Source organism: Scyliorhinus canicula, chromosome 3 (genome assembly GCF_902713615.1).
Source record: "Scyliorhinus canicula chromosome 3, sScyCan1.1, whole genome shotgun sequence".
Taxonomy (NCBI): domain Eukaryota; kingdom Metazoa; phylum Chordata; class Chondrichthyes; order Carcharhiniformes; family Scyliorhinidae; genus Scyliorhinus; species Scyliorhinus canicula.
This window is the reverse complement of record NC_052148.1, coordinates 204848772-204866591: the sequence shown is the minus strand read 5'-3', so window position 1 is coordinate 204866591 and position 17820 is coordinate 204848772. Positions and strand designations below refer to the sequence as shown.

Sequence of the window (17820 nt, the reverse complement as noted above, 5' to 3'; positions counted from 1 at the left end):
AACCTAGCTTTTTGGGACACACAATTTCTGAAGTCTATTGTTGTAAAGTCTAGTTGTTTTTTTTATTAATATTTAAAACGGCTTGAGTTGCCACGCTAATTTGTCTGTCACAATCCAAAGATTTCACGGTGTAGATGTTGTAAAGGATCAGGAAAGCACAGATCACTATTTCAGAAGAATATTAGGTAGACCACTACTGGATTTAATTCATAATACAGCTATTAATTTAGGAAACTTATAGCCAAAACACGAGCGGAAGTAAATGTAACTATTTTCGACATTCGACAGATCTCAATGCATTGACAACAACTGACATGGATTGAAGATTAGCTGGCTAACAGGAAACGAGAGCTGGCATAAATGGGTCTTTTTCTGGTAGGTGGGGTGTGACGAGTGGCGTGTCACAGGGATCAGTACTGGGGCCTCACCTTTTTACAATTTATATAAAAGACTTGGGTGAATGGACTGAAGGTACGGTTGCTAAATTTGATGATGACACAAAGATAGGTGGAAAGTAAATTGTGAAGAGGATGTAAGGAGGCTACAAAGGGACATAGTTAGGTTAAATCAGTGGGCAAAAATCTGCCGAATGGCGTATCATGAGGGCAAATGCGAATTTGTCCATTTTGGCAGGAATATTAAAAAGGAAGTGTATTATCTAAATGGTGAGAGATTGCAGAGCTCTGAGATGCAGAGGGGTGTGGCTTTCCTAGTGCATGAGTCACAAAAGGCTAGTAAATTGGTACAGCAGTAATTAGGAAAACTAATAGAATGTTATAATTTATTGGGGGGAGATTTTTATCTTTTTTTTAAAATTTAGAGTACCCAATTCATTTTTTCCAATTAAGGGGCAATTTAGCGTGGCCAATCCACCTAGCCTGCACATCTTTGGGTTGTGGGGGCGAAAACACGGGGAGAATGTGCAAACTCCACACGGACAGTGACCCAGAGCCGGGACCGAACCTGGAACCTCGGCGCCGTGAGGCTACAGGGCTAACCCACTGTGCCACCGTGCTGCCCTATGCGGGGAGATTTGATTGCAAACGTAGATAGGTTGTGCTTCAGTTATACAGTGCATTGGTGAGACCACATCTGGAGTATTGTGTCCAGTATTGGCTCCTTATTTAAGGAAATATGTAAATACATGAGAAGCAGTTCAGAGAAGGTTTACGAGACTGAAAGCAGGAATGGGTGGATTGTCTTATGAGGAAAGGTTGGAAAAGTTAGGTTTGTACCAACTAGAGTTTAGAAGAGTAAGAGGCAAAATCTTTAAGATCCTGCGGGGTACTGACAGGGAAGAATTGGAGTAGATGTTTCCTCTTGTGGGAGAATCCAGAACTAGGAGTCACTGTTTAAAAATAAGGACCTGAGGAAGGAGCTGCGCTCCGAAAGCTCGTGTTTGAAACAAACCTGTTGGACTTTAACCTGGTGTTGTAAGACTTCTTACTGTGCTCACCCCAGTCCAACGCCGGCATCTCCACATCTTAAAAATAAGGGGTTGCTTATTTCAGATGAGGATGAGGAGAAATTCTTTCTCCTAGAGAGTCATTAGTATTTATAACTGCCTTCCTCAAAAGGCAGTGGAAGCAGAGGGCACGATTTTATGGCCATACTGCGCCCGTAAAGCAGCTTGTCGCGCAGTGCAGTGTGGTTGATAAAAACCGGGAGATCCCACTCTCGGGATCTACCCAGCTCACAATGCCTTGTGCGATCTCGTGTAGGTCTCCGAGACCCTCAGGTGCATGCCCTTTAGGCAGGGTGGTTTCCTGGCACTGTGGGTGGCCACCCAGGCACCCTGGCACTGCCAGCAGGTAGTGGCACCGCCAGGTACCAGGTTGGCACTGCCAGGATGTCAGGCTGGCAGTTTTTGTGCAGTGGCGATCCGTCCGGGGTGCCCTGCGTAGGTGTGGGGTGGGGGAGCCCTCCCATAATGCGTTGGGGCTTGCAGGGGGAGGAGACCGGGGGTCTGCTTGAAATGAAATGAAAAAATGAAAATCGCTTATTGTCACGAGTAGGCTTCAATGAAGTTACTGTGAAAAGCCCCTAGTCGCCACATTCCGGCGCCTGTCCGGGGAGGCTGATACGGGAATCGAACCGTGCTGCTGGCTTGCTTGGTCTGCTTTAAAAGCCAGCGATTTAGCCCAGTGAGCTAAATCAGCCCCTATCAGCATCAGCTTCAGGAGCTCCAGAGATTTGAACGCCATTTCTATCTTTCTACACTGACAAGTTCTGGTGAGCAGAGCTCCTCAGTGCACAAAACGGGGCTATGTGCAGCCTCGACCACCTGTACCCCGCTGAGGCCTCCTATCTAACACGAGTTTCATTTTCTAGCATTGTATTTCTTGGCACTGTGAGCGCCAGGAAACATGTGGCTAAACACACTTACTGTGGGACTTTGTTCCCGTTTAGTTAAATCCCACCCACAGCCTTTGAACATTTTTAAGGCAGAGCTAGATAGATTCTTGATGAACAAGGTGGTCAAATGTTATCGGGATAGGCGGGAATGTGGGGTTGAGATTACAATCAGATTAGCCATGATCTTTTTGAATAGCGGAGCAGGTTTGAGGGCCCGCATGGCTTATTCCTGCTCCAAATTCACACGTTTGTATGTGATCGTCTGCCATTTGATTGCAGGCACAATCCAGGTACAGAGCCTTGGTTAAATACAAATACAAAATCTGTCATGCTCCAGAAAGGAATGACAGTCGGCAGTCCTACAGGCTATATTAATAAAAAGTTTTGTACTCATCAACATGAGAGACGTTAGTCATTGCTAATCATCCAGCACACAGAATGCCAATAATTAGACATAGCTTGGTTAACAGCAAAGCAAATTTCACTGTACTTTGCACCACTTGTACCTCGCTGCCTCAGCTCGAGGCTTAAGGAACAGGCCATCCTGTATTGAGTGTTACATTTTACAATTTCTCCATTGAGCCACATCATGGTCTCTTTGAGCATGCTAATTTATAGATGTTGATCACAGGCAATTTGGTGTTATGGCTTGAAAGTAGGTTAAGAGGCGGATGGTGGTTTGCAGCATTTTGAGGAAATGCAAATGAGCCGATTGCCTAGGCAACATAAACTACAAGGCACTGAACATGAAGGAAAACATTACAGATTTCAAATATACATTCTTCTGATATGAGTGCAACTAGAAAGCCATTGTGGGAATAACGCATAAAAGCATAGGAAATAGAAGCAGGAGTAGGCCATAAACCTGCTCCTCACTGCTGTAAGATTGGAGTAATGTGATCTTCCACATCAACTCAACTTTATTTGACACATTTATTAGAATTTTTGGTGGATAAAGGGTATTTCCAAAAGGTATTCAATAAGATGCCGCACAAAAGTCCAAAGATGTGCGGGTTAGGTGGATTGGCCATGATAAATTGCCCTTAGTGTCCAAAATTGTCCTTAGTGTTGGGTGGGGTTACTGGGTTATGGGGTTATGGTGATGGGTGGAGGTGTTGACCTTGGGTAGGGTGCTCTTTCCAAGAGCCGGTGCAGACTCGATGGGCCGAATGGCCTCCTTCTGCACTGTAAAATCTGTGAAATCTATGAAAAGGTTATTATGAATAATAACGGCTGATGGAGTTGAGGATAATATTAGCATGAATAGAGGATTGGTTATCAGGCAGGAAGCAGAGAGTAGACATAAATGGGCATTTTCTATTTGACAGGTTCTAAGTGGAGTGCTGCAAGGATCAGTGCTGCGGCCACAGCTATTGGCAATCTATGTCAATTACAAAGCTTCTAGGAAGACAAAAAGAGACTGCAAACAGTTAGCGACTGAATGAATGTGCAGCAAACTGGCAGATGGAGTATAATGTGGAGAAGTGTGAGATTATTCACTTAGGTCGTAAGAAGAGAAAAGGAGAATATTTTTAAAAGGTATGAAACATTGAAGCGTCAATGTTCAGACGGACCTTGTCTTTCCTCGATGAGTACATCCATGTTACCATGCAAGTAAAGCAAGCAATTAGGAAGGCAAATGGCATGATGGGCTTTATTGAAAGGGTATTGGAAAATAAGATTAAGGAAGTCTTGCTCAATTGTACAGGGATTTGGTGAGCCCACATCTGGAATACTGTGCACCATTTTGGTCTCCATATCTAAGGAAGGATATATTTGCTTTAGGTTTCACACAAGATTGGTTCAGGAGATGAGAGGCTGACTAAACTGGATCTATAGTCCATGTAGGTCAGAAGAATAAGTGACGATCCAATTGTAGTATGCACAATTCTGAAGGGGCTTGACAGGACAGACTCAGAGCTTGTTTCCCCTGGGGATTCTAGATAAAGGGTCAATTAGGATAAAGGGTCAATTATTTAGGACTAAGATGAGGAGACATTTATTCACTGCGGGTGGTGAACCCTGGAAGGTCGTGGGTGCTCCACTGTGGAGTATATTTAAGGCTGAGATAGATATAGTTTTGGTCTCTCAGGGAATCGAGGGATATGAGAAGCAGGTAGGAAAGTGGAAATGTGGCAGATAATCAGCCATGATGATAGTGAATGGCAGTGCAAGTTTGATAGGCCCTATGGTGTACTCTTCCTATTTCTTATGTAACCTTTCCGCCCTATTCCGATAACCCTGATTCCCTTGTTGCCCAAAAGTCTATCACTCTCAGTCACGAATAACCTACGCCGATTGGCTGAGCATTCACAGCCTTCCAGGGCAGTACATTCCAAAGATTCGCCATTCTCTGAGTGAAGAAACCTTTCCTCATTTTAGTCATAAATGCCAACCCCTTATCTTGAACGTATACCCCTAGTTCTAGACCCTCCAGCCAGGTAAAACAGCCTCTAATGATCTACACGGTCAAGCCCTGTAAAAATTTGATGCGAATCGATGAAATCACATCCCAGAACTGCAGAGAGTAAAAACACATTCAACTTAACGGCATCTCACTGGAAAACCTTCTCATCTTACAAATCGATCAATGAACTTTTGTTGGGCCTCCTCAAAGGCGGGTATTTCCCTCCTCAGGTACAGAGGCCAAAACTGTACACAGTATTCCAAGTATGGTCTCACAAAGAGCTATATAACACAGAAATCCCCTTGCAATATAAGCTAACATACTATTTGCTTTTCTAATTTCTTCCTGTATGGAAATATAAACTTCCTGTGGTTCATGTGCAAGGAAACCCAAATCCCCTTTCAGACCAACATTTACTAACCTCTCACCTTTCAAAAACAATATTCTGCTTTCTTATTCCTTCTGCCAAGGTGGATAATTTCATGTTCCTCCACAATATACCCCAGATGACTGAAAAATGTTGTTCCAAATATAAAGTATAATATTAATCCTGTGCTTTGTCAATTTATGCTCCTTACATTAATCCTCAATTATATTCACGAAGGGCGATTCAGTATTAAATAATTGTACATATTTTTGAGTTGAAAGCCAGATAGACAGTCTCCTTAACCATTGATTGGTGTGCAGTGAACAGTTTTCAACATTTTTGAGAAATCTGTTTAAAGAACTGAAACCTCCATTCTTTTGGGGCCAAAATGGTGAACTCAGATGCCAGGCTCAGGGAACAATCATCCTATTTGGAGATACAATTTAGAAAAGTGTATTTTCTAGCCGGATTATCCTCACAGGAATAGCCTGAATAATAATAATAATAATCATAATCGTGGGCTGATTTAGCACACTGGGCTAAATCGCTGGCTTTTAAAGCAGACCAAGGCAGGCCAGCAGCACGGTTCAATTCCCGTATCAGCCTCCCCGAACAGGCGCCGGAATGTGGCGACTAGGGGCTTTTCACAGTAACTTCATTGAAGCCTACTCGTGACAATAAGCGATTTTCATTTCATTTCATTTCATTATTGTCACAAGTAGGCTTCAATGAAGTTACTGCGAAAAACCCCTGGTCGCCACATTCCGGCGCCTGTTTGGGGAGGCTGGTACGGGAATTGAACCCGCACTGCTGGCCTTGTTCTGCATTACAAGCCAGTTGTTTAGCCCACTGTGCTAAACCGGCCCCTGAAACCAGCCTTGGACTAACCTGTGAAAATAATACCCCCTCCAAATTAGAGAGGAGGTACCACCTTCACTAAAAAGAAGCCAGCGGTTAGCTGGCAACACAGTTCAACCCGAGAACACGGACTGATAAATTAGTGATGTCTCCTTGATTCATATTCAACGAGAAGCCACTACTTTTTTTAAATATAAATTTAGAGTACCCAATTATTATTTTCCAATTAAGGGGCAATTTAGCGTGGCCAATCCACCTAACCTACACATCTTTGGGTTGTGGGGGTGAAACCCATACAGACACGGGGAGAATGTGCAAACTCCACACAGACATGACCCAGGGCCAGGATTTGAACCTGGGTCCTCAGCACCATAGGCAGCAGTGCTAACCACTGTGCTACCGTGCTGCCCCTACTAGAAGCCACTACTGATGAGCTATCTTTTTGCCACTTAATGTCAGCTGATACTGCCAAACAGTCTCCACTAATAGAATAATATTGTCACAATATCTCTCGCATATTCCTATCCTGAACAATATATATGTATGCTCTTTCTCCTTAATGGCTTTCACAATTTTTGCTTGTAAGCCAAACTGGTGTTTATCTTTCGTTCTGTTTATGACCTATTTCAGGGATAAATTCCTTTTACATCTTTAAAACTGTTCAAACATTAGGGCAGCACGGTGGCGCAGTGGATTAGCCCTGTTGCCTCACAGCGCCGAGGTCCCAGGTTTGATCCCGGCTCTGGGTCACTGTCCGTTTGGAGTTTGCACATTTTCCCCGTGTTTGCGTGGGTTTCACACCCACAACCCAAAGATGGGCGGACTAAAATTGCCCCTTAATTGAAAAAATGAATTGGGCACTCTAAATTTTTTTTTAAACTGTTCAAACGCAGCAATTTCACCTTCCTTCCACCTCTTCTCATTTTACCAGAACTAGGGGTCATAGTTTGAGGATAACATAGAACATACAGTGCAGAAGGAGGCCATTTGGCCCATCGAGTCTGCACCGGCCCACTTAAGCCCTCACTTCCACCCCATCCCCCTAACCCAATAACCCCTCCTAACCATTTTGGATACTATGGGCAATTTATCATGGCCAATCCACCTAACCTGCACATCTTTGGACTGTGGGAGGAAACCAGAGCACCCGGAGAAAACCCACGCAGACACGGGGAGAACGTGCAGACTCTGCACAGACAGTGACCCAAGCCGGGAATCGAACCTGGGACCCTGGCGCTGTGAAGCCACAGTGCTAGCCAGGTGTGCTACCGTGCTGCCCATTCTCACACATTCTCTTCTTCCTTTACAATTCAACAGAACAGGATCAATCCGTGAGACTATTCATTTAACAGTTTTGAACAAATCCCACTGTGATTGCAGCGTTCATATATGAAAGATGGTTGAATGAAGAATGATAAAAATAAATGATTGTGCAATCATACCAATATTAAAAGCAAGTTAACTATAATCTGAAATTAAAAACAGAAACTACTGGAAATACTCAGCAGATCAGGCAGCAGATTTGGAGTGAGAAAGAAAGCAAAGTTAATGTTTGATCAGAATAAGCAAAAGATAAGAGATGTAGCAGATTTAAGCAAGTACAGAGGAGGAGAAAAGAGGTGGGAGGCGGAAGGTGAACTGCACTAAAGGGAATGCAGGAGAAATTAAATGACAAAAGGGATGGGTGATGTGCAAGTAAAGAAACAAAAGATGGGTCTGAAGAAAGTTTGAATGGAAATAGAAGAAACTCACCATTACCCCCTGTCGGAAAACTGTCTGAATTTACGATATGGAACTGTTGAACTTTAAAGTCAAGTATGGATTCTGGGAGTTTCCAATCAAAAGATGAGGGGCTGTTCATTGAGTTTATGTTGAGTTGAACTGGAATATTGGGGAGGTCAGAGTGGAATGGGGAAGCAAATCTAAATGATGAGGACGGGAAGCTTGGGGTCACATTTACAAATTAAACAGAGGAGTTCCGCAGAGCGATCACCTAGGGCGTGATTTAACGGCCTCGTCACGCCTGGCAAGAATCCAAGCAAGCTAGTTCAATGGGAGGAGCGGCCTAAATCGGGAACCTCGGCAGGCGTCAAATGGTTTGCGATTGAACTGGCCTGTTCCCACTGGCAGATTCCGGAAGTCGCTTGGACGCGGTGAGAAACCAATAATCACCACTTAAGGCCAATCCCCATCTCATTAACAAGATGGCCGCCCTATCTAATGGCCTCCTGGGATCTAACCGGCTCACCAGCGAGAGGTCCCGCAAGCGACGATTAGTACTGGTCCATACAAACGCCGTCCAAGCAGAACAGCACCTGGAGGGTCTCCCAGGCCATTGGAGGCTCCTGGGTGCTCAGAGACAGAGCAGGGTGGCACTCTGTCTCCTCTCCTGGCACCCAAAGATTACATAGAATTTACAGTGCAGAAGGAGGCCATTCGGCCCATCGAGCCTGCACCGGCTCTTGGAAAGAGCACCCCACCCAAGGTCAACACCTCCACCCTATCCCCATAACACAGTAACCCCACCCAACACGAAGGGCAATTTTGGACACTAAGGGGAATTTATCATGGCCAAGCCACCTAACCCGCACATCTTTGGACTGTGGGAGGAAACCGGAACACCCGGAGGAAACCCACGCACACACGGGGAGGATGTGCAGACTCCGCACAGACAGTGACCCAAGCTGGAATCGAACCTGGGACCCTGGCGCTGTGAAACGATTGTGCTATCCACAATGCTACCGTGCTGCCAGGGTAGGTGGATTGGTCACGCTAAATTGCCCCTTAATTGAAAAAAAAGTTGTAAAAAAAAAAGCAAGGGTAGAAAGCAATGACCTACATTTGAGTTTTGCATCCACTACACACCAGTAACACGCCAGATGTCAAATTACAGATGTAAAACAATGATTAATGAAATAAAGAAATTTAATAATTAGCCTGGAGACTACAAATTCATAAATAGGTAAGTGCATTTGGTAGTTTACAACGAACTACAATTAGCTGCATTTGCATTCTCTAAAAAGGATGTATTTGTGTTTTGCTCTCAATAGGACAGGCATGTTATCTGCTAAATACAACCACCATATTCCATGCAACGATACTGAATAATCTTATTTAAGAAAATTAATGTAAGTTAGAAAAGTGATAATTGAAAAATGATTACCACCATTTAGAAGTTGTATTTGAAAGCAGCCAGATTTGGGACTTCTGCTGACAGTATGTAGGGGAAAGACATACACAAAGTGCTCCTATTAGAGTACTGCACTTTTTAGTTTAAGGGGGTATTTTCTTTTTGAAACCCACAGAGTTAATGGGATAACCCCATGTCTTCATATGCTCAGCTATGTCTGATCCATTTCAAGGTGGTCCTATCAAAGCAAAGATTTTTCTCTGGGGTGGAGGACAAGTGTGAGCAACTGAGCATTGCTCTTGGGGGCCAGCTAACCACACTCATTGATTCTGGTCTTATCCCAAGTTAGTACACTTTTGGGCCTCTTCAATATCATGTCCAAGATACTTAATGTTGATTTGGATCCATGTCCACTGGTGGCCATTTGTGACCCACTTATGAATATTTTTTAATGAACATATATGTTTTAAAAAGCAGCTAGACTTAATCATACAAACACTAAGTTACCTATATTGACAGAGTTGCCTTTGTCACCGCTTCTGGTGTAAGCCAGTTCTTCTAATCGATAACTGCAAGGACCAATGGGTAAATCTAAAAGTTTCAACAATGTAAAGCCAGAATCAAGAGTTAAAATGAAATTGAAAATTGTAATAATTAAAAAAAAAGTTAATACTTGTAATACAAATCTCATTCAATCTATAATATCTCAGTATGTGCAAGTTATAATGTTCTCAAAATACAAAAGAGCGAGGTTAACAGTAGGCAACTTAAAGTGCAGTAATTAACTCAAGATCTTGAGAGAACAACAGCTTTTTAGTTGCTCAACATGAACCCAACATTTTCTTTCAATCATGAGAAGAAAACAGCAGGTCACAGGATTACTTTAAAAGGAACCTGTTACACTGCTAAACCACTTTAAAACTGATGTATGAAGTTAATTCCATGTGCATACACATCATTAATGACATTGACATGAAAGCAGGTCTGTTAGTCAATAGGATGGGGGATGGAAGATTAGGATACTCAATTGTAAATTAAATATTTAATACCCAGGATTGGCAACTTTAACACCCATCTTCTGAACAGTAGGCTACAATGGGAGCGAAGGCTTCACCTACAATTTTGGGTTCTCTGTAAGCAAACGTCCATGCGTTCTCATAAAAAACAATGATGTACCCTCAGCACAAATTTACTGGACCAATACTGAATCTGGAGGAAATGTTCAGTGCGAATGGCATATAAATGCGACTTTGTATCATTTGTATGTGCACAAGAGTCTTGCACAAGCAATTTGTCTTAGAGTCACATTCTTGATTCTGGTACAACTTTATTGTTATTCCCATTGCTGCTGAAACTGCAATGCTAATTGTATTTAACGCAAAAAAAACACTTACAATGAAACAAAGTTTGGTAAGTGCCCATCCATCATATCCTCAGTTGATCTCTATGAATTACAGTGGGACTGTCTGTGAGTTACATTGGGACTGCAATCCCAATTAATGGATGTAAATACAGTAGCCAATTTGCACACAGCAGGGTCCTACAGATAATACTGGGATAGATGACCAGGTCATCATTTTTTGACTGTGCTGTTTGGCCAAGATACCAGGGCCAGAATTTTATGCTTCCCACCAAAACCCCCATTCAGCGAGCTCTGAGGGATTCCCTCCGGATTCCCACCCGCCCCAACCTCACAGTGATTTTATGTTGGGACGGGCAGGGTCTTGGATGGGAAGCCGGCCCTTGCCTCAATTAACACCCTTTAGTCGCCAGTTTAAGTGGCTACTTAAGGCCCATTTCCCGCCCAACCTCAATTTTTAGGCTGGTGGGTGGATGAAAGCCATCTTCTTCCTTTTTAAAGGAATCTATAGACTCTGCTTCAATCAGGATTTTTGGCAAAGAATTCCACATTCTAATTCCCCCTCGTGTAAGGACTACTTTTCTACTTCCTCACTCAGCATGCATTTTGTGTGTTTTATCTTGAATTTGTACACTCTTACACAAATCACTGGAAACAATCACTACTTACCCAATTATGAAATTATTTATTCCATGCCACCACCTAACCTTCTCCACTGAAACAATTAACTTCTCATGTTTCACATCAAAGCTGCGACCTCTCATCTCTGGTAACATCCTGGTCAAGCAACAGTGCACATTTTCAACAGCTTTATATCCTTCCCCTCAATAGTGGGTACAATTTAATGGGGGAAAAAAGAGTCCCGCCCTGGGCTGAATAGTAGGGTGCATCTTGGCGCCGATTCTGGTTTATTTTTGGTCTCGTAGAGGAGCACCTCGCCCTGCTGAGGCTGCACTTTTTAAATGACGCCTCAATTTTTCGACCCCCCCACCACGGCCTCTGGGCCTTCCAATGCCCCAACTTGCTTGTTAGGGGATTCTCAAGCCCCCTCTCACTTCACCTCATAAGGGCAGGGTACCTCTGGGCCCGATCCCTGACACAGGCAACTTGGCACCTGGGCACTGCCAGCTTGGCACCCTGACAGTGCCCCTTTCAATCTGGTAGTGCAAGATGGGCACCCTGGCAGTGCCAGAGTGGCAGCGCGAGCGCCAGGGTACCACCATGCCCAGAGCCTGACCATCTGGGGGCCCCAGATAGCCTGGAAGACACTCCTAGCAGGCCTCTCGCGAGATGTAACGACCTGGTTGTGCACCCCCGGGTTGGGCGTGACGACATTGTCCTATCCTCAGTCATTAAATTATATAATGAAATGATGATTGCCAGAAAGCACTGCCCCAGCCCCCCGGCCAAGTTATCAAAATCCATGATGAGACCTTGGACAACATGGACCACTTTCCATACATTTAAGAACTGTGCCTTCAGGTTTTTTAAATCTCAAATCCAGACTTCTCACTGGTGTAACAGGGCTAAAGACTTGACTCTGCCTAGCATGATACAGTTCTTCCTTTTTCCATGCAGATCATTTTCTATTTTCCTCAGTCTTCAATGGTCATCTGCTATAATATTGAGTTGTAGGTTCTGCTGCAGCAAGGACTGTGTCTTCAGCTGTCAACCCATGAGCTGTTCTGCCAGTGAAAAGCCATTAATTAAAGCTGTAGCTCTGTAATTCAGCAAGGCAATTCTAGCTGGCTTTCTTGGAAAAGATCCCAAGGCACCATTTGGAGGACAGCACAACAGTTTTCTGGGTGCCTTGATCAACATCTATCTTTAACGATCAGAAAATCTCAGATAATCTGACACGTTCATCTCACTGATACTTACTGGACCTTGCTGTGCCCAAACCGCTGGCATGTTTGCCTATGTAGCAACGGTGACTATACATCAAACTTATTAATGGGCAGTAAATTGATTTCAGATGCCCTGAAGATGTGAAAAAAGCTATAGAAAATCCAAGTTTTTTTTTCTCTTTACTAATAGCCTCCACTAACTGTTCTATAGCCTCTTCTGGTGATATTACAATTCCAACATTTACCTTTACTATGGAAACTCAGACCAAGCCCTTATTTTGTAATCCACCATTGTTTCAATTTGTAACTACAAGCATGCTTCCTTAATCTTCAAGTAGTCTGACGCTGATGTTTATTAGTCTTTTTTTTTTAGAACAGTACAGAACAGAACAGGCCCTTCGGCCCTCGATGTTGTGCCGAGCAATGATCACCCTACTCAAACTCACGTATCCACCCTATACCCGTAACCCAACAACTCCCCCTTAACCTTACTTTTTAGAACACTACGGGCAATTTAGCATGGCCAATCCACCTAACCCGCACATCTTATGAATATACTTCGAGAAAGTCTTTGTAGTTCTTTCCTGAATTACTATCTTACTCCTTACAATCACCCTGTTCATAGCATTCCAAAGTTCATTACATGTTTTATTTTCAATTTTATTATTTGTCCTTTAAGTGCTAAAATGCGCTTTCCCATCAAATTTGAACATATCAGGGACCCCAGGCTCTGATATGCTTTTTTCTTGTTTGTTTTAGTAGACATCATTTGCATCTCTTTCATTTCCTTTTAAATACTGCACTAACAACGTTCTATTTGCCAGTCGTCCTTCTATGTAATCTGGTTAAAACCCCATTCTTAGCTTGCTGTAATTTATTATTTCCAGTCAACTATTCATAGTTGGATTGGCACCAAAGACAGTAATAAACACTGAATGGGTCTGAAATTCAATTGCATAGCACAACAGTATTTAAAAAAGGAGAGGAAGAAAGAGTTAAAAAGGAATTTAGTTATATTTAAAAATAGAAGCTATGGGCATTACACTAATATTAGTTACATAGATATCCAGTGGTTATGGTAATTAACAAAAAAACAAAAGATTAGAAGTGAAAAAAACATGGAGGAGCAAGGTTTAATAAAACACAGCTGCAAGGAATGACATTATAACAGTAGTATTTAAGGAAAAGATAGATGAGTAGCAATACAGAAATGTAAACAGTAGAGGTTTGACTCAGAAAAAAACAAACAGAGAACTAAAAATCAAACAAACTTTGGGACTAAAAGTAAAACACCAGGAGGAACAATTAAAACACATTACTGCAAGGAATGGCACTTAAGGGTCAAGACATAAAAAATTGTATGAGTTGGCCTAAAAGATTGCAGATTTCCTGTGACGGACACTTATTATGCTTTTCTCTGGCTCACCTCCTCCACTGTGGTTTCTGTTCCCATTTTCCTATCTATGGGTCCTGCACATCTATCACCACCAATTTGGTTGCTCCTCCACTGCCCTATGTGGTCACCCTCATCCTCCTTGTCTGCTCCCACCCAAACCCAGATGTGAGGCGCGATGTGGCAACCCCATTGTGCCTGGCACATACCCGGATGCAACAAGTCAATTATGTGCAAGCTCCAAACTGGCTCCTCGCCAATTGTGAGTCATCTGACTCACTCCGCCTGCTGCAATCCGGATCTTGCCCTCATTGGGCGAGGTCCAGATCTGAATGTTTGGACAAGGCATAATGACAACATGGGGGGCTATCTCAGACATTAGTGACCCCCAGGTGGTTAGGGCATGGTGGCACCCTGGTATTCTCCCTGGCACTGTGGCACTGACAGCCTGAACCTTGACATTTCCAACTGGGCAGTGCCACCCTGGCACCACCGGGGTGACAGTGTGCCAGGCTGCCCAGCTGCCAGGCTGCCCAGCTGCCAGGGTGGCCTCCCCAACGTTCAGCTCGCCAGCAGGAAATCACTCCAAGTGTGACCTCAAGGGAGAAACTCCCCGAGGCCAACAGAAACGGCAAAGTGCCGCTGGTTAGCGGGATGTCTCTGGGCTCTGCAGCAACCGAGAAACACCCCGCTAAACGCGCCCAACAGTGGACTTCGGCTTCAGTCTGTTGAATTGCGCCTGTAGTTGTTACACCATCCCACCCTGCTAGTCTGCACCTGCACCTTCAGAACTACTCTAGCTCTCCCGCTATTCCCCCATTCCTAGACTTATAGGCAAAGGTAAGGAGGACTGTGAACAAGGGGAGAAGAACAGAAATTGGAGGAAGGAGGGTTAGGGAACTGATGTGATGGAGGAGGCTGTTCAAACAGGATGGAATGTAATACCCCATTATTTTCTCCGCACCCCCGCCACCTTTCACACTTACTTATCACCATCCTCCTCTATACTCCTTTAGTTCCTCTACCTCCCGACTTCAGGAGCCTCTCCCTTCCTCACTTCTCTCTCCCACTCTCCTGTGAATCTCACACTCTCTACTCATTTTCTGCTCTTCTTCTTATTTGTCATCTTCCCTCCTCCAGGGTGATTTACAGGGAGGTGATGCCTCAAACAGGCAGAAATACTGCACAAAAGAGGCATAGTGGGTGGAAATGGTGGCCAATGGTAAGCAGATGCAAATTATACTTATGGGCTGATTCTGATGGTTTGGTCATGTAAGGGAGTGGGTGGGATTGACGGGATAGTTTATGCTCACTCGTGGTGGTGGGAGATATGTTCTGCCAATCTAAGCTGGCACGGATACATTTTCCTGAGCAAAAAGAATTGGTCTGATTGTCATGCTATTTATTTCACTGATTTTAATGGTAAGGAAATGCAGGTAAGGCACAGGACTGGCATGGTGAATTTTCTGTCCTTGATGATGTTGAAATTTCAGTCCCCCATCATCAACCACCTTTTTCATGTACAAGTTTTTTACAGGGAGTCAGTCTGTTCAGTATCAAATACCTGGGCAGTTTTATGCTGAGGTCTTGGGTGTACTAAAGTTCTTTTCAAATTCCAGCTTGAGATTTCTTTGTTGGCTCAAAAAGCTATTCAATGAGTAGCCAAGCCTTCCAGATTAAGGTGGCCCAATTTGTATCTGTAGTCAGTGCTTTTAGCTTGGGTCTTTGGCAAGTCACTGGACGGCTACCACAGCATCTGGTATTGTACCTCAGGGAGGAGTAAATATTTTCAGCAGAGGGACATGAGAGCGATGCTACTTGCAGATTGTTAACTGAACGCTAGATTGCCCACTGGATGGGAGTAAGCACATTATAGTAATTGCAGGTCCACTTCTCTTGTCATATTTTGTTATTCTTTTTAACGTTGGGTGACCGGATTTTCAAAAGTCAAAACCAGGATATATTGAAAAGTCTTGGGAAGGTGGGGCTCCGTGATCATTGACATGTTGGACAGTAAATGGCAGGAGTCTGGGGGAGAGTAGGAGGCCATGTGATGACATCTCCCAGAATATGTCCAGCCAGAGTTGGCAACCCTATTAAGACAACCAATTATTGAAGGCAGCAGTTACACACCACAAACCTTTGTTTCAATGACAGTTTTGCCTAATTTCCTTAAAACCTGAACCAAGGCTTTGTTTGTCACATGGCCCTGGCCAGAATCCTCTACTGCACTCTGAAGTTTACTATACAATGTATGATGATATGCTCAATCTCTACTTCAAAACTTTGTTTATTTTCATTTACACGTTAAGTTCTAACAATAGACTTTGAAGGACATAGACAAATTGGAACTTGAAATTCAGTGGATGAAGACTCGGGGGGGGGGGGGGGGGGGGGGGGGGAGGTGTAGTATAAGGATCTGGCACATACAAGGTTAACATGGGACTAAGATTTATGCTGCACACACAGTGATGTAAGAGGACACATGATTCACACCTCGGGGTCAGTCTAATGTTGCACAGAGCTATGTGTACAAACAAGCATGGAGGAAGCTGCAGGCGTGAACCTTCTACCGTGTATATGTAGATAGTAGGTACCCCATCTGCCCCTTCAAGTCTCGAAGTTCATAAGTTCAAGCAGTCTGGAGGCCATATAACCCTTCCATATTTCATCCACACTACAGCTGAGTCGGGGTGTAGGCTCAGTTGTTGCGGGTAAAGGCAATTGATTTGCAGGTTGTCCTGGAAACTGGGTATCTTTTTATCATCCCTTACTATTGAGCCGCTCTTCATCGATTTGGCAGCTGCAGTGATTGGTGTTTCTTGTAGTTAATAAATACATACAGTTAACCTACTTAAGACTACAACAACTTCATTAAGAACGGTCTTACAAGACTTTCCTCAGTTCTTCCAATTAGTGACATAGAGATGTATCCTGATTTTATCATTGAGCAAAGGAAAAGTAAATAAATTAATTTTCAATACTCCATGCTTCCTACAATACTTTACACCGGTCATTTTCAAAGTCGGGGTTGCGACCCATGGGTGGATCGTGGGCGAGTGTTGGGAGTATCGTGGAGCCATCCATCGCGGCGTTCCCGATCGCTGGAATTAACGCGCTATGGCCGCAGCAGCGGGCTTTTAAAAATGTTGGCTGCGAGCGGCTTTAAAAATGCAGGTGCACTGCTTATGCCTGCTCGCTCATCAATGCGCATGCGCGACGTCCAGTGAGAAGCACCACCTCTCCCTGGCGACAGCACCATGACTCAGGAGAAGCTTTTTTTAAAAATTCAATCAGTCTTCCTGCCTGAAGGAGGCAGAGAGCAGGTCATGCGCCCCGAACATGTGCTCTGGGCACAATTGCGATTCCTCCATTTTGTCAGCAGATAGCAAGCAACAGGACTGAAAAATTTTAAATGTATTATTTTGTAAAAGGAAAGAGAGGGCCACGGACACAGGCCAGGGTCTCACAACTAGACCTGTTGTAGAGAGGTGCTTAGGAAAATCCATAGCTGGACAAAGCAGTGGTGATATGAGCTGTTCAGGGGGGTCCACAACAAGGCAAAGCAGTGCTGGTGTGAGCTCCAGGGCCTCTGATGAATTACCCTTACAGAAATGTAACACTGAATGACAAAACAAGTGAGATCATGAGGACCAAGCAGGCTCACCTGCTGCATTAAAGCCAAGTGAAAATGGTGGGTCACAAAGTTTGGGCGGCGTGGGTTGCGAAAGTCGACCAGCATTGGTCGTGAACATCGGCCGGCGTGGATCGTGAACGTCGGCTGGCATGGGTCCCGAAGGTTGGCCGGTTGGGAAAAATGGGTCGCCGGAATAAAAGTTTGAAAAACACTGCTTTACACTACCTTTACACTCCCATTGTACAATAGAGAAACGGGTTTTCCTTCTCTTGTGGATTGAAACAAATATTTGCATTTATATAACCTTTTATTTGGTCAAAATCCCCTGAAGTGTTTCACAGAACAAGTTATTCTGATGCACATTAACTCAACTGGGGGCAAAGGTTAAATGCAATCAAGGTTAAATGAAGAACAAGTTGTCTTCAATTCTAATATTCCAGTTTATGTCAGGGTGATAGTTTCACTT

The 17820-nt window shown here is 43.8% G+C and overlaps 1 protein-coding gene across 4 annotated transcripts in view; it reads right to left on the bottom strand.

Annotated features, from left to right (window-relative positions):
* Positions 1 to 17820, bottom strand: part of lratb.1 (lecithin retinol acyltransferase b, tandem duplicate 1) — a 253628-nt gene that overhangs the window by 34976 nt on the left and 200832 nt on the right. For all 4 annotated transcript variants that reach the window (XM_038792045.1, XM_038792044.1, XM_038792046.1 and 1 more), the window contains one exon: positions 9625 to 9708. In XM_038792045.1, coding sequence (XP_038647973.1) covers positions 9625 to 9708 — 84 coding nt within the window. The remainder of the gene's footprint in view (positions 1 to 9624; positions 9709 to 17820) is intronic.